Genomic DNA, 23334 nt, shown 5'->3' with positions numbered 1-23334 from the left:
TGTTTCTGATGAAATTAAAAATTGACATACAGTTTTCGGTGGATTATCCCAATGATAACATCACGGCCGTTGGTGGAAGCTATAATCATATATTCACATATGATACAACACTGATCACATCATTGTACTTCACAACCTCAAGAGGATTTACCTCCCCTTTATTTGGTGAGATGAAGGGAACAGAATTCGAGTTCAAAGGTGAAAATGGAGAAAAGCTTCTTGGATTCCATGGACGTGCTGGTCAGTCTATTGATGCTATTGGGGCTTACTTCGACACTGGTTCTAAACCGGGCGGCGACTCAAAAGAAGGAAAAGGAACTGAGAGCGGTTCTAGCACTCAACGACTGGACGTACAAGGAGGAAAGGGAGGCAATCACTGGGACGACGGGGGGGATCACGATGGTGTGACAAAGATACATGTTGCAGTTGGTGGATGGATTGAGCAAATCAGGTTCGAGTATGTCAAGAACGGACAGGCAAAGGAAGGACCCGCCCATGGTGTGAAGAGGGGCAGATCTTCCATTAACACGGTGTTTATTTTGTTTCTATTCTTTTTCTCTCAAATCAAAATATGTTATAATGAGATTACTAAAAGTTTTCATGTTGGATTTCTCATGATCATGCAGTTTGAGATAAGTCATCCAAACGAGTATCTTCTTTCCGTGAAGGGTTGGTCAGATTCATCCAACAAAATTGCGGGACTTCAATTCAAAACCAACACAAAGACTTCAGACTATTATGGATTTGATAAATCTCCTGAAGACGAAAGTACAGACATTTTACTTGAAGTGAAAGGCAAGAAGATCGTCGGTTTTCATGGCTTCGCGGACTCTCACGTCATTTCTCTTGGGGCTTATTTCGCTCCAGTAGCCAACTGAAAACTTTGTTGGGGTTTGTTTCTTTCTTTCCGTGTGAATAAAGTTACATCAGAGTCAAACTTGTGGATTTGTCAATTCGAGGTGACTTGATGAGCTATGTTTTTTTGTTTCTGTCTTAGTGTGTCGTTGGTGTAGTCACTTGTATGGTTTGTTTCTTGATTTTCTTATGAATAAAGGATGTCTCTGTTATTTTCATTTGGATTTATTTTTTTCGTTGAATCCTATAAAGACTAGAAAAAGGGTTTTATTTTTTAAACCAGAACTAGCTTTTGACCCGCGCGCCCGCGCGGATGTATATTTGAAATTATAATATGTTAAACATAAATTTTATACTTTCATATTTTTTAATTGTTTAGATTGGTGTATTTTATTATGTTTGTTTAATGTCTAATTATAAAATATAATGTTGTACAGGTTTTCATTTTATTTGAGTATAAAATATAATGTTGTACAGGTTTTCATTTTATACCTGGACATTGGTTTAGAAATAATTATGTGTATACCTGGCAGAGTCAAAATAAAATAGAATCTATTCTACATAAGTTATGGTTTAAATTTTGGAAAAGAATGAATGACTAAAGCCATGAAATGGTAATTATTACAACAATTGAATGGTTTAAGTACAACGAACCGGTTTAGTAACATCGACGTCGGTTCAATTTAAATACAAAACATAGTGTTTAACTCTAGTGGCATTCTTTTATAATATTTGTGCAATTTTAAGGGGTAAATATAATTTGTACTTCCCCTTTAATATTTTAGATTATTTTCTAGCAAAAAAAAAAACTTCAAATTGTTTCATCCAAAGGGATGTAATAACCAAACGGAAACAAAACAAAACAAAATGGAAGCCAGTAGGCCCCAGTAAACTACCCAAACCGTTGGGAAAGAAAAACAAAAACAAAAGAGCATGCTGTGAGATGAGCTAGATTAGGTGTAGTTATTATGGTTTAGCCCATCAAATTGTTGACTCAAAAACGTAATGGGCCTTTTTGTAGGTTAGATTTGCGTGAAATGAGGTAGATTAGTTAGCAAATCTTTTTTAATAAAACCAATGGCAGGGAGTCGTAAATAATGAGAAAAAGTCAGGGTTATTTCCCATTTGTACTTCACTTTTAATAGGATAGATAGATGTGATTACTCATTACTATTACACACTAATGTGTTACATTATTTTTTAGCACATTATAACTATATCCGGTTTTTCATTTTATTGGAGATAAATTGAATAGCAAGATATGTATTTTGTGAATAACATTGGTAAATCCTGTGAAATCTAAAAATGGCATATTTTAATATTAATATAAATATATATATATATACATATTTTTTTTATTTATAAAAGTTGAGTATATAAGTCATTAAGATCATTAAAAACGTCCACGTATAATTTAAGATCACTAATCATATTACATCGATGTCCTTTGAATCGGACTCTCTTCAACTTGTCAAACTGATTAACGATGCAGAAGAGTGGCCTGCTATGGCTACAGAATGGAATGAATTCATTGATCTATCATCATCTTCTACAGTTTTTTTCAATTTCTTTCATCTTTTTCAATTTCTTTCATCCCTAGAGAGCGTAATGTAAAAACGGACCTTCTTCCTAAAAGAGATTGTTTACGAAATTCTATTTTCTCCTATGTAAACTCTGTAATTTTGGGATGGCTAGTTCAAGAAGCTAACCTCTTCCTTCTGAATTAATAAAGCATGGTATTTGTCTCAAAAAGAAAATATAAATATTTATTTAGTTTTCGTTCGATATCGCACGGGTTCTAGTATATATAAGAAATTCATAAAAACATGAGAGTATGATTAGTAAGAATTTGTTTAGCTTTTGAAGCACTTTCTACATTATTTTTACCTATAAAGTTTTCAACAAAAGCACATATACCTAATCTAAAACCTACACCGCAAGGAAGCACAACAACAGATCATCGACACCAACGCCTTATAACTTGCAAGACGGATGCGGCATGGAACAAGGATCATCGGCTAGCAGGAGTAGCCTGGGTCTTTACCGGCGCACACTTGGAGGCTCCAATTGAAGGAACAGCAATTGAGAAGTTCGTCGGATCTCCACTCGTCGCAGAGGCTATGGCGCTCAGATCAGCCTTATGCATGGCTCAAACCCTGGAGGTCTCGTCTCTCAACGTCTTCTCCGACAACAGAACGCTCATTAGAGCAATCACCGGCAACACCCAGTCAAAAGAGATCATCGATATAGTGAAAGACATCCGATTGATCTCCTCTGAATTTGCAACTATTTCTTTCTCGCACTTTCGTCGATCTGAAAACTCTTTAGCAGACAGTTTAGCAAAGTAGGCTCTAAAAGCCCATCTCCTTTTGTGTTAAGACCTCTTCGAATGGGCCTGGTTTGGGCTCATTCCAGCTTTTTCTTAATGAATCATTTCAGTGATAAAAAAAAAAGCCATATATTTTTCTTGTTTTAAATTTAAAGCTTATTTATGCACTAATTATTGCACTGTTACAATCATAAGCAATGGAACTAACTATATTAGTATTAGACTTATAGTGCAACACTTTTTTTGATTTATTTCTGGACGGTGGAGACTGAGAATGATTGTATACATTTTGGCGACAGAATTAAAGAAAACGTGCGAATTTTCTACACCAATTATTCTCTACGGCTATCTAACCTTATCGCCAAAATGACAATAAATATCAAACCATTAGCCACCCCAAATCATTGCGATTCACTCTTCTCCCCCATCATCTTTCAGTCAGGTACTCTCTCCATTTTTGGTCGAAAAATATTCTATCACATTTCTAGTTTTCTTGATTATTATGTATATCAGATCAAAGATAGGTAGGATTTGGATATAAAACAAAACATTTTGTATGTGGCTACATTTCCTAGATAAACTTCTTTTTCTTTTACTTTCTATAAAAAAAGTTCGTAGACCGTAGTAACTAGTAATAACTCAGGGTAGATCTCAGATCCAAACATATCCAAACTATTTTTTCGAGAATGCGTGCACTATGATTAGCCTCACGTACCGGGTTTGCAAATGTGCTGACCGTGTGGGATATCTAGAGACAATCATTTAGTAGTTCTTTCTAACAGGATTTGAACTCGCAACCTAGTCAGGAATAAATCCATCAGTCTTTACCATTGGTCCACGATGTTCCCGGACAAAGTAGTAGACATTTTTTGCTGCTTTGTTGTCTTTTCCTCTCCTAAATATCATGCTTTGTTTCTTATTTTCTTCTGATACCGATCGTGTCGTTTTTTAAAAAAACTGTACATTTAACCATATAGTATTTTTTCATCAGTTTATTTTTGAATGGAAAATATGGTTATGGTTTCACACGATAATTAACAATTCTGATCGAACGGGTCAAATAGCTGAATTTAAACCGGGTCCAGTTGGCGGTGGAAGTGAATATAATGTGTAGTATTTAATAGTTTGAGTTTGATCCTTAGTCCTCACACTCCTTAGTTGCCAAACAAAGAGAATAAGAATAGTTGTGTTTTCAGGAGATATCTGACGGATTTGAACGGCCACGATGGAACCGCTTGGTGGTAACAAAGGACAAGGATTCAACGATGTTGGTTTTGAAGGTGTGAAGAAAATAACTGTGGGAGCCGATGATGTAAACATAACTTATATCAAGATCGAATACGTAAAGAACGGAAAAGTCGAGATCCGTGAGCATGGAGCGGCTCGTGGCGAACTAAAAGAGGTACGAAATAAATATGTTGGTGGCTTTTGTTAAATACTCGGTTTTTTCGTTACTAATTCGTTTGTACTACTGAAAAAAAATGAAATATAGTTTTCAGTGGATTATCCGAAAGATAGTATCACTGCCGTTGGTGGAACCTACAAGCATATTTACTCTTATGATACAACGCTTATCACATCGCTGTACTTCACAACCTCTAAAGGATTTACCTCTCCTTTATTCGGTGAGATGAAGGGAACCGAATTCGAGTTCAAAGGTGAAAGTGGAGAAAAGCTTATTGGATTCCATGGACGTAGCAGTAATGCTATCGATGCCATCGGAGCTTATTTCGGCTCTAACTCCATAGGTGATGACTCAAACAGTGGAAGCGGATCTAGTACTCAAAAACTTGACGCTCAAGGTGGCAACGGAGGCAATGAATGGGATGATGGAGGTGATCACGACGGTGTGACAAAGATACATATCGCAGTTGGTAGAGGTATTGAGCAAATCAGGTTTGATTATCTCAAGAACGGACAGACAAAGGAAGGACCCGCCCATGGTGTGAAGGGTGGCAGATCTTCCATTAGAACGGTCTTTATTTTATGTTTCTATTTTACTTTTCTCAAATCAAAATATGTTATCGTGGGATTACTAAAAGTTTTCATGTTGGATTGCTCATGATCATGCAGTTTGAGGTAAGTCATCCCAACGAGTATTTACTTTCTGCGAAGGGTTGGTCTGATTCATCCAACAAGATTGTGGGAATTAAATTCATAACCAACACAAAGACTTCAGAATGTTATGGATTTGAAAAAGTTCCTGGAGAAGAAGGTACAGATATTTCACTTGAAGTGAAAGACAAGAAGATCGTTGGTTTTCATGGCCTCGCTGACTCGCAACTCAATTCTCTTGGAGCTTATTTCGCTCCAATCACCAGCTGAAATCGTTGTTGGGTCCGTTTCTTGATTTCCCTATGAATAAGGTTACATCAGAGCCATACTTGTGTGGATTTCCGTATGGACTAAATACGTTTTATGTTTGTTTTTCTTAAATAATAATACGTTTTATGTTGTTTCTCAAAAAAAAAAAAAAGACTATGTTTCACGTTTTCTTATGTTTGAGTGTGATTTTTGTGTTTGAGTGCGATGTTTCTGTTGTCATTTGTGGATTTCATAAAGTATGACTATGTTTATTTTTAGAGACAATTTGCTAGATATACACAAATGAGAACAAAATTAGCTAACTACCCCAAACCATAAAAAACTCATGTTCTCTGTAGACAATTGTGTTCTCCTTTCCCGTTTTACCTATGCCCTAAATTTCTATTTTGTTTCTTTTTTTTTCCCGGCTCACATTTCTATTATCTATCTCTTTCTTCTCCAATTTTCTCAACAGATTAAAGCTTCCTCAAGTCAATCGATTTTCTTCTTAAATCTCCAAATTATGAATTATTCTCTTTAAGGCAACATCACATAGTCACATCTTCCTCTTCTTAAACTCTAAACTTTCCAAAAGATTTTACAGACTCAACAACCTGCAACTATCTCAGAAAAGAGAAGAAACACAATATATAAAAAGAAAAAAACACAATAAATTATTAGTAATGTTAACAATAGACATATAACGCTAAGCTGAAACATAATACAATTGTTTAATATATATATAATACAATAATTGTTAACCGTTAAGAATATATCAGTTGAATATATAATGATTAAATTAACACGATAAATTTTCTTTTATCATTTAACAAAATATATACCAGGTATCAATATGTATTTTTAAGATCTTGGGCAGCTAATATAAAACAACGATAACATGTTTTATAACAACTAACCAAACATGTATCAGTTAATAGAAACATATTATATAAAATATAACTGTTAAGTTTTGACGTACAATGTTATGTGACTTGTTAGACCGGTAACCAATTTCGTATCATTTAACAATCTATGTATCACCCAATGTCAGTTACTTATTAACATCTTACAAATCATTTTAAATATCTGTAACATGTATTGTAACAACTAAGTAAAGATTTACCTGCTCATTATATTTGACTACCACCTCCATCATCTTCGTTGTGGTCTTCACCAAACCATCAACTTTCGAGATTCGATTCCCGAATTCCTCACTAATTGAATCAACCCAGCGAGTAATAGAAGAGCCACAAACTGCTTCAGGAAAAACTTAATCAACCACAGTCCGTCTAATCGCCGCCGTAGGAGTAGCAGTGAGTGAGACATCGACATGATCTAGATAATTGAGCACAGAATTAACAATGTTTCCCGAAATGATATTTCCTTTAGAGTAAACCAGCTCAATTTTGAGTAGACATATAAAATAGAAGAAGAACAAGAGAAAGAAGGAAGAAGATGAAGATTGTTTGGTGAGGAGACACGAAAGAGGGAAGAAGAGAGAAGGATGAGATAATTTGGGCAGGGACAATATTGTATTATAGATTTTATCAATAGTGTCAATAATAGTGTTAGGGTAGTTTGCTAATATCAGTTTTTTGTAGGTATATGGAGCCTAATATCTCTTTTTTTATTTGGGTACGTTTTTTTTGGATCTTGTTAATAAGTTTGGGTATTTTAACTGAACATGAAATTTGAACTAAAGTCAAATCTGAAAATTTATATAACGTAAATGATCGGTAAGAATACATGAATTGATCCTATAAGACTGTATTTCGGGTTGCAGTTGTTACTGGAATTCGACCAAACCCCAAGACATATAAAAAAGAGAAATTTTTGGGTTCATCTTCTATGATGAACATCTAAAATAACTAAAATATATTGGCCGGTGAATTTATAGGTTTATTCTAAAAAGTGAATTCAAAATTTTTTATTAAAAAAACCCAACGCAACCCCACCTCTCTCTTCTCCAATAAAACCCGAATATCCAAATTAGTACCTAAAATTTTATATTAGAAACATAAAAAAACTCAAATATGAAATCTCATGTTTAATTTGATATGATATTTAAAAGTATTAGCACTTGAAGTATTATTAACTGAATTTGAAATAAGTTTGATTCTAAATGGATCTTATGCAGACAGTGTTACTAAAAACCTTCGGCTACAGTCTTATACTGCTACAGGTGGTCCTACATGGCTGAGCCCCCTGATCAACGCTGAAGCTGAACCCCCGAATGCTCTTCATTGAAAGACCATCCATCATCTTTACTCCTCTTTCGTAGTGAGTGATATGGGTTCTCGAGAATGCTTCCTGTTTCAACATCTCTTTATCTTTTACTATCTTTTGTTGCCTACCTACTGGTTTTGGCTATCTTGTGTTTGGAAACTCTTGTTTCTATTTTGAACCCTGCCTCTATGGCTTAATAATATTCAGTGTTAAAAAAATGGATCTTATGCAGAGTTACAGGATTTACTCGGACTCAAACTGAATAGAACTCAAAAGTCTTCACTTGTTCCTACGATATCTTACTATTAAATTGAATGGCCTAAAAAAAAAAAAAATAAATAAATAAATTGAATGGCCTAGTTCTGAATAAAAACCATAAGCTTTTTTACTTTTAACATTTAATAACATTATTCCGACGACGAAATACAAAGTTGATACAAAAAATTGGTAGAAAATAATTAGATATATTCGGAAACTAAAGCCCAAAAGAAAGGTGTTAGAACTCATATCCGAATATCTAAACATAGATACAAAAAATCAAAATTAAAATTGATATTGGCGAAGATTTTAAAATAGAGCAGCAGAAAAGAATAACCACCTGAAGAGTAAAATTAGCTTAGAAACCCCAATGGTATAGCACTTGATAGCTTGACAACCAAAGTGGATCCAAAAAGTCCATCCACCGATAGAAACAACAGAACGAGGGAAACCTACATGCCTCAAAATTAACCTTATCACCGCATAAAATCCAATAATAAATCAAGAGACTCTGAGCAGGATCGGCTTTGAGATTTTGGTGGCTTGTAATAATGTCTATGTAAAGTTTTTTTAACCGAAATCTATTTTTTTTTTGGCTGATGTCTATGTAATATTTTTTCAGAAATTTTAAGGGTATGGTTGCAAATGTTTTACTAGGCACTAGATTTTGACCCGCGCTTTTGAAGCGCGGGATATTTTACGATGAAAAATTTTACTAATAATTTAACAAATATTTTGGTATTTTTTAAAGAGTGTGTATTTAAATCAGTATTTTTAAATTCAACCCGATTGTGATTATACCTGTTAATCCGCAGATCTGACAATTCAATTTATGTTTTTAAAATATTCATATTAAAAAATCACTAAAACCCGAGACTAACCGATTGAACTGATGGATGACCGATATGTAATCTAATTAGATTTAAATTGTAATAGTTTCATAATTTGTAATCTTATAATCGAAATTTTAAAGTTCACTATTTTGCAATTTATGAAATTATGACGTTTCTACAAAATTTTAAAGAGAAAATGATAGATATAAAATAATTAAGATTAATTATTGTATTATTTGGAAACATTGATAGTAGTATAAAAATATGTTGTTTGAAAACATTGATAATAGTATAAAGAAATAAGTATATTGTTTGGAAACATTGATAGTATTATAAAGAAATAAGTATATTGTTTGGAAACATGGATAGTAGTATAAAGAAATGAACATTAGTGATTTAATGTATGTTTAACTATAAAGTATAAATGTATATTTAATTTAAAAATTTACAAAATAAATGTTAGGTCCAACAGAATGTTTAATAAGATAGATGATCTAGGACTGGCCCTGACTCTGATACGCCTCCCTTTTGCTGATAGGACCTCAACTACATTTTTTTACAAAAAAAAAACTTAACAAGAACCGAACGAGATACTATCCACCAGCGAGAGAAACGACCATCAGAAGAAAGAAAGCAAGCAATGTATAAACCAAAACGGTAAGAGTTACATTAGTACATTCTTAAACTTACATGTAAACTGTTTAATCGCTCAGCTCTGAACGAAGATCTAACTTGCACAGCTGCATGTAAACTAACGAACACTACTCTCTTTTGATGTACAGTTTTTAGTTAGGACGGACTTCGTGAACTAATTAATATGATGGGCCAAGCCCAAATAAATATTTGGGCCTATGATAAGCAATCGCCGAGTACGTTAAGCAGCAAAACTCTCAGTCAGTACCTTCTCAGTTCATCTCTTCCCTTCCGATTTAGGGTTTCCACAGTCGCCATGTATCGCACGGCAGCTTCACGAGCCAGGGCTCTCAAGGTCTGTTACCTTAACCTTTCATCGTTTCACCATTCAGCTTCGCGTAGCGATGATGGCACTGTTATTACTGTTTAGGTTTTACGAGTGATCGAGTGTCTTTTGTTTCGGCAGTTTCTAAATTCAAATCTGATTTTCGATTAAAGAGAAATGGAAGCGAATTTGCGATTGATTTAACAGTTCATATTCTTGTTTTATGATAGGGATCTCTTAGCCGGAGTTTGAGACCGGCGCGTTATGCAAGTTCTAGTGCTGTTGCTACTCCTTATTCTTATTGTTCTTCTCCTCCACGTATCTTCAGCTGGGTCGATGATGGATCATCCTCTCCGCTTCCTTCACTGGACATGCCGCTACAGGGTGTGTCTCTTCCTCCACCACTCGCTGACCACGTTGAGCCAAGCAAACTTAAGATCACTACTCTTCCTAATGGTCTCAGAATCGCCTCAGAGATGTCTCCCGTAAGTTAAAAGCTTATGTTTTTTTTTCCTTTTCTTAAAAAAATGCGGTAAATAAACTGAAACGAAGTTATTTTACCTTGGGTGTGTGTTAGAATCCGGCAGCTTCCATTGGTTTGTATGTTGATTGTGGTTCTATCTACGAAACTCCTGATTTCCGTGGAGCAACGCATTTGCTTGAGAGGATGGCTTTCAAGTGCACGATAAACAGGACCCAGGTACGTCTTGTGAGGGAGATAGAAGCTATTGGAGGCAACACCTCCGCATCTGCGTCTCGGGAGCAAATGAGCTACACTATTGATGCTCTTAAAACCTATGTCCCTGAAATGGTTGAAGTTCTTATTGACAGTGTGAGGAACCCTCTTTTCGTATTTTGGGAAGTCGAGGAGGAGGTGAATCCCTTCTTTTTTTTATTTCCCTTTCTTGTTATTTTGATAACTCTGGTGGAGAGTTTTAGGTGACTTATTTGTCTTGTCGTTATCTGGCAGCTACGTAAGATGAAGCTAGAGATAGCGGAGCTTGCCAAGAACCCTATGGGGCTCCTCATGGAGGCCGTTCACTCTGCTGGTTATTCAGGTGCATTGGCGAATCCTCTCTACGCACCCGAGTCTGCTTTGGACAGATTGAATGACGAACTCTTGGAGGAGTTTATGACTGTAAGACCGCAACAGCTTTTGAGAATCTCTGTGATTACAGTCGTTTACTTAATTTGATACCCTTATGTGCTTACTTATTTGATATGGGAAATTTTCAGGAGAATTTCACTGCTGCACGTATGGTGCTGGCAGCAAGTGGAGTTGAACACGAGGAACTTTTAAAAGTTGTTGAGCCATTAACTTCTGACCTTCCTAATGTACCGCGCCAGGCGGAGCCAAAATCTCAGTATACTGGTGGAGATTTCCGCCAACATACTGGTGGAGAGGTAATCATGGCAGATTTGCTTTCATTGAACAAGTGTGTTTGAGATGAAAGTGTGTTTATGTCACCAATACTACTTGAGCTCTTTCTGTTCTGACATTTGCAGGCTACACACTTTGCTCTTGCCTTTGAGGTTCCTGGCTGGAATAACGAGAAAGAAGCAGTCATAGCCACTGTTCTCCAGGTGTCTAACTTGAATAGTTAAAAATACTTACTTGTTTCAATCAAATTTTATTTATTAATAAAGACTCAATAAAATTTAATTTGAATTGCTATTAGATGCTTATGGGAGGAGGTGGCTCGTTCTCTGCTGGAGGCCCTGGAAAAGGAATGCACTCATGGCTCTGTAAGTTGAATCTTTTGTTTTCCTTTTTGAGCTCTCTGTTTTGGTGTTTATAGAACTATTTCATGAAGCATTCTCAAGCCTTCTAAGCGATCAGTAATAGTGATACAAGTTCCTATGACCGATTGCAGATCTCCGTATTCTAAACGAGTATCAGCAATTTCAGTCATGCACTGCATTCAGTAGCATCTTTAACAACACCGGATTGTTTGGAATCTATGGTTGCTCGGTGAGTTTCAGCAATCTTGATGTTGCTACTGTGCTTTTCCTTATATCAGTTAACAACTTAATCTCATTATTGATAGATGTGTATATAAAGGAATACCAATTTGTGTGGATATATTAATACCTATAGGGAATATCGATTTTGTGAGGGTAAATAAAGTGATATCGATATGGTTTACATCCATGGTTGTAGAGTCCCGAGTTCGCTGCAAAAGCAATTGAATTAGCAGCTAAAGAAATGAAAGATGTTGCCGGGGGAAAAGGTTTGCAGTTTGTTCCTTCTGTTTTCTCCTATTCTAATCTTAACAAGTCGTAGCCGTTGTTTACATCTGTTTATTTGTTTGGACAGTTAACCAGAAGCATCTTGATCGTGCCAAGGCAGCCACAAAATCTGCAGTTCTGATGAATTTGGAATCACGGGTATTCTCACTAAGATCAAACCGTTTTGCTTGCAAAGGATGTTTGTTCGATTCGAACTGATTAGATTTTATACTAAAGAGTTAATGCATGTCCTATGCAGATGATTGCAGCAGAGGACATTGGCAGGCAGATTCTTACATATGGAGAGAGGTACATGCAAAAGTCATTTAGAAACGAACAAAACTTAGGACTTCCACAATAGCTTAGTATTCTTCTTGTGCATCACAGTGTGTATATAAATAAATAAATATTGCAGGAAACCAGTTGAGCAATTCCTGAAGACAGTAGATGGACTAACCTTGAAAGACATTACAGATTTCACGAGCAAGATTATCTCAAAGCCTTTGACAATGGGTTCCTTCGGAGATGGTAAACAAATTTTCACATTTTTCTTATTAGTCTTGTACATATTTAATGTCATTAAAAAAATCAAGATCTTGTGTCATGAAATTGTGTCTGGTTCTTTCTTTTGGCAGTGTTGTCTGTTCCTAGCTACGATACCGTAAGCAGCAAGTTTTCTTGAAGCAGCAAACAGTTTGGAAGAAAATCAACAATGGGACATGTAAAATAAAGAAGGATCTTTGGGAGAAGACCATTTTTAATTTCTTTTTCTACGAAATGGATTTTGTTACCATCTGCAGTTGAAACGGCTGACACTTTTCCAGTCCGTCTCTCCAACTTTCGAGAATTATTTGTATTCCACTAAATATTTCTTACAACTCAATGCAGTATACTACTTACTGTACGTCATTTTTACGGTACAGGTTCAATTTGCGTTACTTGGTGGAACAAGACTCAGGTATTGACCCACCACCGTCAAATGATGATCGTTAACTCGATTACTACATTTAATAGGGCAAAACCTTACCCTAACTCTCCTATCTGAAGGAAGAACTCTAGTAAAGTAGTCAAACGGTGAAAACACTTTTCTGTTCTTGTCTCGATTCTCATTATTGTTTGTTTTATCAAGCATGGAATAGAATTCGTTTGAAGATCTAGTGGAAGAATCACACTTGGAAGCGTTTCAGATTCTAATTTAGCTATATATACAACAGACGGTTTGTTTGATAAACTTCAAGACATAATCTGTTAGAGGATTCATAAGCTACACTGTTGTGAATTGTGATTGATTAAGGAGAGATTAATCACAAGGACGTGAAAACTGGGAATAAGCGGACCATTAGCATTTATAAGCCCATTTGTACCAACTCAGGCCCATTTAAAATAAAAACGGTCATCTACAACGAGGCTTCCTACTCAAAAGAGAACTCGTTCCCTTCTCCGCCGCAAACATGAGGCTTCTCCGCCGCCGTTTCTTAATCCTTATCGATGTAACTTCCGGAACCAACCGGCGAGGATACGCCACCAAGTATGTCGCCAAGGTCACTTCATCATCTCCCTCCGGCCGATCTCTCTCCGCCGAAGTTTCTCTTCCCAATCCCCTCCCCTCCGACGTACGCGGCTACCCTCTCCCTCGCCGTCACCTCATCTGCCGAGCAACCAATCTCCTCCTCCGCCGCGAAACCTCTTCCGACCCCTTCTCCTCCCTCTCTGACTACCTCTCCTCCCTCTCACTCTCCCTAACCCCCGACGAAGCCTCCGAGATTCTCAAATCCCTAAACTGCCCCCGCCTCGCCGTCGATTTCTTCCACTTCGTCCCCTCCGTGTGCCCCGCCTCTCACCACGACCCGTTCCTCTACAACCGCATCATCCTGATCCTCTCCAAGTCAAACCTCCCCGACAGATTCGACCGCGTCCGTTCGATTCTCGACCTGATGGTGAAGTCTAACGCACGTGGCAACATCTCCACCGTTAATATCTTGATAGGTTTCTTCGGGGACACGAAGGATTTGCAAATGTGCTTAGGGCTGGTGAAGAAATGGGAGTTGAAGATGAACTCTTTCACGTACAAGTGTCTCCTTCAAGCTTACTTAAGGTCTCGTGATTCGTCCAAGGCTTTCGATGTGTATTGCGAGATTAGAAGAGGAGGGCATAAGCTCGACGTCTTCGCTTACAATATGTTGCTTGATGCTTTAGCTAAAGATGAAAAGGTAGTTACTTCTGAATTTTAGAACTAAATATAAATAAACTAATATTTTTAGGTGTATGAATTGTATTTTCGGTATCCAAATGTTTTTGGTTCGGTTCCGGTTCGATTTTGGTTAAGAGATGTCGGAACTATTTGGTGTTTTGTGAGTTTCGGTTTGTTTTGGATAAAATGCCCAGCCTTGTTTCATGTAAAGATGAAAAGATACACTATCTTTTGTCAGATTGATCAGGCTTGTCAAGTTTTCGAAGACATGAAGAGAAAGCATTGTCGAGGAGACGAGTATTCGTACACGATCATGATCAGGACAATGGGAAGGATTGGGAAGTACAACAAAGCTGTTGATCTGTTCAATGAGATGATAACCGAAGGGCTTACTCTTAACGTGGTTGGTTACAATACTCTTATGCAAGTTCTTGCAAAAGGCAAGATGGTTGATAAGGCTATTCAGGTATTCTCCAGAATGGTGGAAACGGGTTGTCGACCAAACGAGTATACGTACAGTCTTGTTTTGAATCTTTTGGTAGCTGAAGGTCAGCTTGTGAAGTTAGATGGGATTGTGGAGATGTCCAAGAGGTATATGACTCAGGGGATATACTCTTATTTGGTTAGAACGTTGAGTAAACTAGGGCATGTGAGTGAGGCTCACCGGCTGTTTTGTGATATGTGGAGCTTCCCTGTGAAAGGAGAGAGGGATAGTTACATGTCGATGCTAGAGAGTTTATGCGGCGCGGGTAAAACGGTTGAAGCTATAGAGATGTTGAGCAAGATTCATGAGAAAGGCGTGGTTACGGATACTATGATGTACAACACTGTGTTCTCTGCGCTTGGGAAGCAAAAGCAAGTATCTCATATACATGATCTCTTTGAGAAAATGAAGAAGGATGGTAGTCCATCTCCAGACATATTCACGTACAATATACTCATCTCGAGTTTCGGTCGTGTAGGAGAAGTTGACGAGGCTATCAAAATCTTCGAGGAGCTAGAGAGTAGTGACTGTAAACCGGACATTGTTTCTTACAACTCTTTGATTAATTGTTTGGGGAAGAACGGTGATGTGGATGAAGCTCACGTGAGGTTCAAGGAGATGCAGGAAAAGGGATTAAACCCTGATGTGGTCACATACAGCACTCTGATGGAATGTTTTGGGAAGACGGAGAGAGTCGAAATGGCGTATAGATTGTTCGAAGAGATGCTTGTTAAAGGGTGTCAACCTAACATTGTGACCTACAATATATTACTTGATTGTCTAGAGAAGAGTGGAAGAACCGCGGAAGCAGTTGATATGTACACAAGGATGAAACAGCAAGGACTCACACCTGATTCCATTACTTACAGTGTTCTTGAACGGTTGCAATCTGGCTCTCATGGAAAGTCACGGATTCGTAGGAAGAATCCCATAACTGGTTGGGTGGTCAGTCCTTTGTAGCCACGTGAAGGGGTCTTGAGGCTTTTTTTTCCAGTGAACTCTGTACAAACACCGTCTTCTCCGTATTGTGATGACCAGGTTAGAGCAAAAACCTGAAGCTCAAAGATTATCGCGTCACATGGTTCTTTAATGTAGTGGCACCTCATTGTTTGTGTCTTGTTGAATTAGTAAAGCTGGAAGTTCAGAATAAGTTTAGGTACCTTGATTGATCAAGAATGTGTTGCATAGTCTTATAATATTATAACCCTTGTAGTATCCAAAACTCGACTACGAATTCTGTATTATTAAGTATCTCAATTTTATTTATCCATTTGCAGTTTTGCATTGTTCTATTAATCTTCAAGATTTACGCAAAAAGGGTACAGTGAAAATATATTTTGTGATTTAAAAACAAATTTTGAAAATTATAACCCTAAATTTGCATCAGGCAACATTTGAAAAGTCATTACTAAATTCTTGAAGAAAAAAAAAAGGTTTTACAGAATCATGTAGCTGGAACAAGAATAGCGTTGTTGCAGCAAACTCTCCCCTCCGCTACCGCGATTCTTGGAAGGTATAGTAACCTCATCTAGCGACAACCGGTTCCTCTCAGAAAGCCGATGAGGTGCGCTATGCGAACGCTGCTTCGCCTTAAACGACTGTGTGTTCTCCATGTAGCCAGGACTAGGGGTGTTCATTTCATAGCCAGACTGAGCATTTCCATAAACACTTTTACCAGGAGACTCCATCACATAGTAGCGATTATTATTAGCCGTGTGGTGGTGAGATGAAGATGTTAATCTCGGTGTCGTCGCAAACTTCGATGAAGATGACAATCTTGGCGTGTTTTGCGCAGTCCCGAACTTCCACTTCGCCTTTGGTAAGTTCAACTCCAAATGACTCCCTCGGTAAACAAAACAGTCTTCATATTCAGACATTGCGACAGCATTGTGCTTTTGCTTAGGTTTAGGTCTCCTCTTAAACATGTCATCAGTCTCCACATTCCTTTGATGTCTCTCTTCATGCTCCACTCCATCGAACTTATCCTATCAATATCAGAATCAGACAAAACACTTTTAAAGTCTTGGTTTTTGGCTTAACGAACAAGAAGGCAGTAGAAAGTGCTGAGTTGGTTCTTTACAAAGGAGTGTCGTGGTTGAAACATGTTGTTAGACTCTTTCTTGAGGCAGCGATTGCGTTTAGAACGCACAGCGGTTTGGACTCTAATCAAAGCTTGTATGCTATGCAGCATCGCAGCCGCGCGTTTCCTTACCAAGTATCCTCTCACTAGAGCTTGTAGCTTTACTATACCCTTCAACGCTCGTAACGCTTTCCTCGCCTAACCATAAAAACAAGAAATCGACAATTATTTACAATCAAATGTTAGAACGTTTATAATCTTTTGAAAAAAAAAAAAAAACGTTATCAAGATGTGAAAATTTACCAATGAGCCCCTGAAAACTTTTTGAATTTTCACAGCGGCCCAACGTTCTTCCCTCGTGATGATATCTCCCGCTCTTCCTTCACCGGTCAGTCTAACCATTTCCGCAGCCGCTGCCTCTGCGGCTAAAGCTGTGGCGGTTGCAACAGCAGTCGCGTTCTTGTTCTGTTCCTTCTCTTTATCCGTCAAGAAAGGTCTCAAACGAACTGTGTCCGTCGGGACATTACAGGAACCGCCTTTGTCGGAACCATCACCGGAAGCCAGTCTCTTCTTAGTGCCAAACAACCCTTTAAACCATCTCACTGCTCCGCCCATCTCGATATGGTGGAGATATGGTAGAACCAAAAACAACTTTATTTCTTGTAACCTGTGATGTGACTTTTCAGAAAGATTTTTAAGAATGAGATAACTTCACGAAAACCCAAAAAGAACGTTTTGTATGGAGAGAAGAAAACAAAATTTCATCGCATCGATTAAAAAAATACTTATAAAGATTTTATTTTAATGAGACTCTATTTTAATCTTGTTGGAATTCTTGTATGCCTCTGATAGTAGTTATTTATTTCCTCACAAATATACAAAGCATCCCACTATAGAACATTGACACGAACTTAGCTAAAAGAAGAGCATTACCACGAATAAGATCTTTATATAAAAATTGATTATAAACTGTAAAGTAATAATTTGGCTCACTCATGTAAACCTGTAATTTGAAATATAATCATATAAATTATAATGAAATTTATATTATAAGACTTTTAAGAGACAAAATATTTCTTTTATGTAAGACACAAATTATTTATGCTCATTTTTCTCAGGCTGTAGAATCTGGAGAATCTGAGTAGTAGATAAGTAAATAACGGATGGCCCAAAACTATTATTGTGTTGCAGAAAAGGAAGGTTAAAGAGAAGGATCTGACACAGCCTCGTGAAAATATAAAAGTGAATTACAAGACAAAAGAAAATGATGTCAAGGAGAGACAAAACAAATTCTTTGTAATCATTTTCATATTCGAGAAACAAGCAAGTTCACTTTTGTCTTGCGTTATGAAAATCAATATACAGATCGAGGAACGCATTATGAAATCAAACGCAATGGAACAATGATATGCAAGCAAAGAATAAATTAGAAAATATTAAATTCTATTAACGATTAAAGTATAAAGTAGAACTTCACCTTCAAAGGACGGAAGTAGTTTCTTTACCTCCAACAAAATTGCTCAAACGATAAGAAATTGTACCTTTATGTAATGGATCAACGTGCTAGAGTCATCACATTTATTCTAATTCCAGTAATTAAGCATTTCCTTCTTTGACTCCATTTTACAAAATGAATTAAAAGTGCTAATTAAGATAATATATTTTCCTTCTTTATGGTTAAACATAGTTAATGCCACTGATTGGTCGGTTTAAACGGTAACGGACCGTTTTAAATTTTTGAATAGCATTCAGTTTTTTTTATTAAAGTAAATTCAATAATTAATTAAATTGATATCAAGAGTGTATATAAATAGTCAACATTTCAGATAAATATATTAAAAATAAAATGTATTGAAACAAATTTATTATTTTTCACCTAAGCACCTAATTATACCCTATCACTGGACCATGTTGCACTAAGAGTAAGCCTTTCACCTCATTTCCTCAGAATTTTGACGTCTTCTTGACGATTGGTCATTGGACATTTGGAGAATTTGAAGTATTTCTTTAGAATAAAACTTATTTCAGATTAAAAAACATGCATGGTGCTAACACTAAAGTCTTCTTTTCTTATCCTTAACATGCAAATGAATGCGTTAACATTGCTTTGATCTAATTAGAACACTAATCTTTTGTTCCTAAAATGTTGAGGATAACAGAATCAGCCATCATATCAATGTAGTAGACTAGACCAGACATTAGAATGAACATATTTTGGGGCAAAAAGAAAAAGTAGGTAGTGAGTCGCATATTGCTGCTTTGAATAGTTTTGCAAGTCTCTCAGCGAAAAAGACTCTTTACTGCATTCAATCTGTCTATTTAAGTTTCTTTATGCAGTTCCATAGCCACCAGATTTTTCTTTTCTTCTTCAAATGAATTGATCATATGTATACATAAAAATTGCCCTTTATTTTGCTTCTCTCCACTCCAAGAAAAGATAGAAATACAAAAGTAATAGTATTTGAGATCAACATGCATGCATGCACGCATGCAATAGACCAATCTTTAAATCTTTATTAGTCTGATCAAAAATTCTTGTTGGCCAAAACAAATATGTTAAAATGTGACAAGAAACTGGTTTAAAGAAATGATTCCTTAGAGCATCTCCAAAGGTTCACTTTATTTTTTACTCTAAAATAGAATCACTCTATAATAGAGATGGAGTTTGCTCCAATAATACTATATATTTAGAGTAAAAAATAGAGTGATGAACAAATAAAAAACAACTTACTCTATATTTAGAGTAAACTTATTTTTCACTCTATTATAGAGTGAAAAATAGAGTACCATTGGAACATTTCTTACTCTAAACTCTATTTTAGAGTAGAAAATAGAATGGGGTTGAAGATGCTCTTAGAGCATCTCCAATGTAAAACTCCATTTTTTCCTCTAAAATGGAGTAAAAGTGAATATGGAGTAAAATTGCTCCAACCCTACTCCATTTTTCACTTCATAATGGAGTCATGAACAAACAAAAAATAGATTACTCCATTTATAGAGTAAACTTCAAAATGGAGTGAGATATGAAGTTGAATTGGAGTATATGTTACTCCATATTCACTTTTACTCCATTTTTGAGTAAAAAATGGAGTTGGGTTAGAGATGCCCTTACAACTCATTTTAGGAAAAGTTGTTATAAATTTAAAAACCTCATTTTAGGAAAAGTTGTTATAAATTTAAAAACCTTTCCCTCACATAGTACATTACAACAGCAGGTAGAGTTAATGAAAGCTAAAGAGCTTTTGCCTTTTGCAGAGAAGAAATATTGTTTTTTTTCTTTACAAAAAAGATGCTATGCAGAAATAGAGAGGTACAATATTTAAATAAAATTGTAGTTTTAAAAGAGTTCATTAATAAGTGTGACTAATTATACGATGCAAAGCTTTAACAGAGGAGACTAAAATGACTAAAAGGATCTGTAATATTACTAAAGAACCTAAATCATCTTTTTCATGTCTGAACTTGATTGAGTTCTAACACAACTCATTTAGTATGAAATTCTCAAAATTCAAAAGATGTACATCAGGCTTGAATTATAGACTTTCCAAAGACCAAAACTCACCAGAGTTGAAAAAGAAAAAGCAAAACATAGTAACGTCTCTACTTTAAGCTGTAAAGGTTGTTTTCTTCAGCTCCTCATCTTCTCTTGCTTACCATTCCCATCTGCAAAATTCAAATAATATTCTTATAATCTCACATAAAGAGTCATAAGCCAAGAAAAATGTTTTCAAGTAGGAATATTACACGTACATATTAACGCTGAAGAGATCTCAGTGGTTTTAATCACACGAAGCCTCTTCACCGAAGATACAAACATACTGACAATAAAAAAGAAAAAGAAAATCAATTTCTGTGATACCAAAAATCACAAAGAAACAAATTTAAAAAGATTCTTACTGCCATGGGACATCTCCAACGAGTATCTTGTCTCCTTCATTGTCCTCATAAGTAAGAGTATATTCTCCATTCCCATCCAATAATCCAGTGATAGGTTTCTCTTCTTCTCCAAACGATGATGATTCTCTTTGAGCTAATAACATTAGAAGAAGACAATAATCACAAAGAGTTTTGATTTGAGCAAAAGCAGAAACCTCTTCTTCTTTTTTTTAGAAAAAAGAACATCTTCTTGTAAGGGGAAACTGTACCTGCAAGAAGACCTCTAAAGAGCTTGTCGACGGTGAATGATAACTGCTCGTAGCTATTATGAGAACTGAGATCGACTTTACGACCAATGGGAACACCATACATGTTGATCTTCACGAACAAACCTCCTTGCCTCTTAGGTTCCATTGTCTTTGCTCTGCCATTATCATCACCACACCTCTGGTTCTTGACGTCAACACCATTTGAAGAGCTTCCATTTGCTAAATTCTTCCTGAATGATCTAACCGGAGGCCAACCAACCACTCGACCAGGAGCAGTTCTTTAAAACAAGACATCAAATAAATAAAAAAGGAAACTTGTTAATAAAATATTGAAAATAATGTAAAAAATGTGAAACAGAGCAACATGAAGGATTTTAGACCTTTTCTGAGATGTGGTTTTGTCTTTTGGTTCTTTCTTGATGTGTTCATCATCTTCACCAGGTGGTCCAAGCTTTAGCTCAAGATTCTTCTCTTCCTTGTTGTAAACAGAAGCTTGGTCATTGTGAAACCAGTTTCTTCTTCTCCCTTGTGGAATCAAATGGAGCAGCTTTGGAGATATTTCACCGTTTCTTGAATAGTCATCCATAAGGTGTTAGAGAAAGTTGCGTTCTTTTGACCGAAAGAAGGATATTTAGACAAGGAAAGACTTGAAAAAAGTACTTGGAAAGGTTTGTTCACGCAAGAGAACTAATTTTTGTCTTTTGTTTTTTTCTCTGACAAGAGCAAACACGAAGTCTCTGCAACTCTGAAAGGGAGAAGAGGGAGAGAGGAGATTAATAAATGGTGTGAGAAGCTACAGAGGTGGAACCAAAAAGCTTCGCTATTAAAAAAAAAATGTAAGCTTTTTTTTTGGTAGGTTCGTCTCCTCTTCTCCCCACCACATAGATATGCACTTCCTTTATTCCAACTTTATTAACTCTCTCGATTCTCCAAAGGTACGAGATTTTTGGGAATACAGCGAATATATATCAAGTCAGACTGATACGGAAGGTGAGACAGTGATTAGACCAGATGAAAACAAAAGGGATCTAACCAGAACGTTAATACATAAAAACAGTAAATAGAAAAATAAATTTATTGGTGTGAAACACACGCCATCTTCTCCTCTCTCTCTCTCTCTCTCTCTCTCTCTCTCTCTCTGAAAAGAACCGTAAGCAAAGCATAAGCCCTTTTTTTCTCACCCTCGTCTTTTCTACATTTTCTATTTATATTATCATATTCAATTTTATAATTACTCTTTACTATAAAACTGAAATAAATTAAAATATCATAAGTTTGCTTAACAGAAGAAAAGGAAGTTAAAATGGAAAATTATTTAATAAATTTACTAGTTAATTAAGTAGACCTATGCGGCTTGCCAATAGATCTATGGGTATTTTTTGTCAGCAGGTTCTATGCTAATAAGTACGAACGAAGTAGTACAAAAATGTAAAGAATTTTTTTTTTCTTTTTTTTTAAACTAATAGGTCTCTGTTCGGAATTAGGAGCACACTGCCATCGATCGACTGTAGTTAAGAATAGTTAAATGAATTTGGACAATAGGTCTCTATCCCCATTTTCTTGTTTTTAATTATTCTCTTTCCTTTGAACATCTCCAATCTACCCATAACACTATTTTGTATCAAAATCATATTATTTTAATATAATTTTAACACTAAAAAAAAGTTTTTCTCCAACCACAACACCAAACTTCACACTAAAAGTTATTTTATAATATTATATGTATTTATCTTTTTATTTCTCATTTATTTATTTATAAGTTTTATTAATAAAATAAATGAATAGTGTTTTAGTGTGGTGAATAGTGTTTTATTGTGGTGAATAGTGTCACACCAAATTTGGTGTGAAATTATAATATTGCACTAAAATAGTGTAATTTTTGCAGTCTCATTGTAAATAATTTTGGTGTAAAAACTACATTAAAATAATGTTTTACAGTTTCATTAGAGATGGTTTTAATGATAAATACTTTTTTATAAAGTTTGTTCCCCATTTTTCTTTTAATATCTACCTAATTTTAGAGATTTACTGATTACAATCATGGTCATTCTGAACTTAAATGATACGGTAAATATTTTTGTCATCTTACCGCTTAGATCGATATAATTTAATATCCTTATGATGTTTATAAAATTCTGAAAATACTAAATTACTAGTAAAATAGATGATTGTATATGGATATTCATTAATAGACGGACTTTTGGAACTGAAAAACTTGGCCGTCTTAATATGTAAAACCGCCAAGTTCAAGTCGTTACTTCCTCCATGATAACTTATCACAGCTAAGATCAGTGATGGGTTTCATACCAAAGAAGATGGTTTTCTTCCAGTTAGTAGAATTGAGTTTAGGTGTGGAGAGTTTTTGTTTCACAGACAAAATAGAGAATAACTCTGTGGGTCTCGTTCAGGGCCGGCTCTGGGCTAAAATCCGTGAAATCAGGG

General features: G+C 35.9%; 7 protein-coding genes across 8 annotated transcripts; 5 read left to right on the top strand and 2 right to left on the bottom strand.

Moving 5' to 3' along the window:
- Positions 1–36: 36 nt before the first annotated feature.
- On the top strand, positions 37–1073 carry LOC108836880 (jacalin-related lectin 5). The gene is made up of 2 exons (XM_056986048.1): positions 37–530; positions 627–1073. The coding sequence occupies exons 1-2, from the start codon at positions 171–173 to the stop codon at positions 876–878; spliced, it is 612 nt and encodes a 203-aa protein (XP_056842028.1). The 5' UTR covers positions 37–170; the 3' UTR covers positions 879–1073.
- Positions 1074–2295: 1222 nt separating this feature from the next.
- Positions 2296–3203, top strand: LOC108858736 (uncharacterized). Its single transcript, XM_018632619.1, has 2 exons — positions 2296–2409; positions 2751–3203. Exons 1-2 carry the CDS (start codon positions 2296–2298, stop codon positions 3201–3203), a joined length of 567 nt encoding a protein of 188 aa, XP_018488121.1.
- A 283-nt stretch (positions 3204–3486) lies between these two features.
- On the top strand, positions 3487–5773 carry LOC108862074 (jacalin-related lectin 5). The gene is made up of 4 exons (XM_018636101.2): positions 3487–3626; positions 4381–4586; positions 4677–5159; positions 5258–5773. The coding sequence occupies exons 2-4, from the start codon at positions 4410–4412 to the stop codon at positions 5507–5509; spliced, it is 912 nt and encodes a 303-aa protein (XP_018491603.1). The 5' UTR covers positions 3487–3626; positions 4381–4409; the 3' UTR covers positions 5510–5773.
- A 3826-nt stretch (positions 5774–9599) lies between these two features.
- On the top strand, positions 9600–12901 carry LOC108856155 (probable mitochondrial-processing peptidase subunit alpha-1, mitochondrial). The gene is made up of 13 exons (XM_018629893.2): positions 9600–9793; positions 9994–10248; positions 10341–10637; positions 10734–10901; positions 11000–11167; positions 11270–11347; positions 11443–11509; positions 11638–11735; positions 11925–11994; positions 12081–12151; positions 12252–12301; positions 12408–12520; positions 12628–12901. Exons 1-13 carry the CDS (start codon positions 9623–9625, stop codon positions 12672–12674), a joined length of 1653 nt encoding a protein of 550 aa, XP_018485395.2. The 5' UTR covers positions 9600–9622; the 3' UTR covers positions 12675–12901.
- A 396-nt stretch (positions 12902–13297) lies between these two features.
- LOC108856404 (pentatricopeptide repeat-containing protein At1g51965, mitochondrial) lies at positions 13298–15946 on the top strand. The gene is made up of 2 exons (XM_018630190.2): positions 13298–14202; positions 14422–15946. The coding sequence occupies exons 1-2, from the start codon at positions 13444–13446 to the stop codon at positions 15625–15627; spliced, it is 1965 nt and encodes a 654-aa protein (XP_018485692.1). The 5' UTR covers positions 13298–13443; the 3' UTR covers positions 15628–15946.
- Positions 15947–15972: 26 nt separating this feature from the next.
- Positions 15973–19997, bottom strand: LOC108857295 (protein IQ-DOMAIN 27). Its single transcript, XM_018631257.2, has 3 exons — positions 17051–19997; positions 16748–16945; positions 15973–16652 (listed from the first exon to the last, which is right to left on the bottom strand). Exons 1-3 carry the CDS (start codon positions 17360–17362, stop codon positions 16104–16106), a joined length of 1059 nt encoding a protein of 352 aa, XP_018486759.1. The 5' UTR covers positions 17363–19997; the 3' UTR covers positions 15973–16103.
- Positions 19998–20150: 153 nt separating this feature from the next.
- LOC108857296 (auxin-responsive protein IAA18) lies at positions 20151–21831 on the bottom strand. Of its 2 annotated transcripts, none has more exons than XM_018631259.2 (5): positions 21273–21831; positions 20893–21170; positions 20645–20777; positions 20492–20565; positions 20151–20410 (listed from the first exon to the last, which is right to left on the bottom strand). In XM_018631259.2, the coding sequence occupies exons 1-5, from the start codon at positions 21476–21478 to the stop codon at positions 20376–20378; spliced, it is 726 nt and encodes a 241-aa protein (XP_018486761.1). In that variant the 5' UTR covers positions 21479–21831; the 3' UTR covers positions 20151–20375. The 2 variants fall into 2 exon arrangements, with proteins under 2 accessions (XP_018486761.1, XP_018486762.1); XM_018631260.2 differs by having other exon boundaries at positions 20498–20565; positions 21273–21828.
- Between the last annotated feature and the right edge of the window lie 1503 nt (positions 21832–23334).

This window comes from Raphanus sativus, chromosome 5 (assembly GCF_000801105.2).
Source record: "Raphanus sativus cultivar WK10039 chromosome 5, ASM80110v3, whole genome shotgun sequence".
Taxonomy (NCBI): domain Eukaryota; kingdom Viridiplantae; phylum Streptophyta; class Magnoliopsida; order Brassicales; family Brassicaceae; genus Raphanus; species Raphanus sativus.
Note: the sequence above shows the minus strand (reverse complement) of the source record. Positions and strands in the feature narration are given on the sequence as shown.

Coding starts and splice junctions, on each gene's coding strand:
- LOC108856404 (XM_018630190.2), top strand. CDS start 13,444: ATGAGGCTTCTCCGCCGCCGTTTCTTAATCCTTATCGATGTAACTTCC. Junction 14,203..14,421: donor CTTTAGCTAAAGATGAAAAG/GTAGTTACTTCT, acceptor ATCTTTTGTCAG/ATTGATCAGGCTTGTCAAGT.
- LOC108857295 (XM_018631257.2), bottom strand. CDS start 17,362: ATGGGCGGAGCAGTGAGATGGTTTAAAGGGTTGTTTGGCACTAAGAAG. Junction 16,946..17,050: donor AAGTTTTCAGGGGCTCATTG/GTAAATTTTCAC, acceptor TTTTATGGTTAG/GCGAGGAAAGCGTTACGAGC. Junction 16,653..16,747: donor TTCAACCACGACACTCCTTT/GTAAAGAACCAA, acceptor TGATATTGATAG/GATAAGTTCGATGGAGTGGA.
- LOC108862074 (XM_018636101.2), top strand. CDS start 4,410: ATGGAACCGCTTGGTGGTAACAAAGGACAAGGATTCAACGATGTTGGT. Junction 4,587..4,676: donor CTCGTGGCGAACTAAAAGAG/GTACGAAATAAA, acceptor AATGAAATATAG/TTTTCAGTGGATTATCCGAA. Junction 5,160..5,257: donor GCAGATCTTCCATTAGAACG/GTCTTTATTTTA, acceptor ATGATCATGCAG/TTTGAGGTAAGTCATCCCAA.
- LOC108858736 (XM_018632619.1), top strand. CDS start 2,296: ATGTCCTTTGAATCGGACTCTCTTCAACTTGTCAAACTGATTAACGAT. Junction 2,410..2,750: donor ATCTATCATCATCTTCTACA/GTTTTTTTCAAT, acceptor TTACCTATAAAG/TTTTCAACAAAAGCACATAT.
- LOC108857296 (XM_018631259.2), bottom strand. CDS start 21,478: ATGGATGACTATTCAAGAAACGGTGAAATATCTCCAAAGCTGCTCCAT. Junction 21,171..21,272: donor AAAACCACATCTCAGAAAAG/GTCTAAAATCCT, acceptor CTTGTTTTAAAG/AACTGCTCCTGGTCGAGTGG. Junction 20,778..20,892: donor CTTTAGAGGTCTTCTTGCAG/GTACAGTTTCCC, acceptor TAATGTTATTAG/CTCAAAGAGAATCATCATCG.
- LOC108836880 (XM_056986048.1), top strand. CDS start 171: ATGAAGGGAACAGAATTCGAGTTCAAAGGTGAAAATGGAGAAAAGCTT. Junction 531..626: donor GCAGATCTTCCATTAACACG/GTGTTTATTTTG, acceptor ATGATCATGCAG/TTTGAGATAAGTCATCCAAA.
- LOC108856155 (XM_018629893.2), top strand. CDS start 9,623: ATGATGGGCCAAGCCCAAATAAATATTTGGGCCTATGATAAGCAATCG. Junction 10,638..10,733: donor TTTGGGAAGTCGAGGAGGAG/GTGAATCCCTTC, acceptor GTTATCTGGCAG/CTACGTAAGATGAAGCTAGA. Junction 12,152..12,251: donor TGATGAATTTGGAATCACGG/GTATTCTCACTA, acceptor TGTCCTATGCAG/ATGATTGCAGCAGAGGACAT.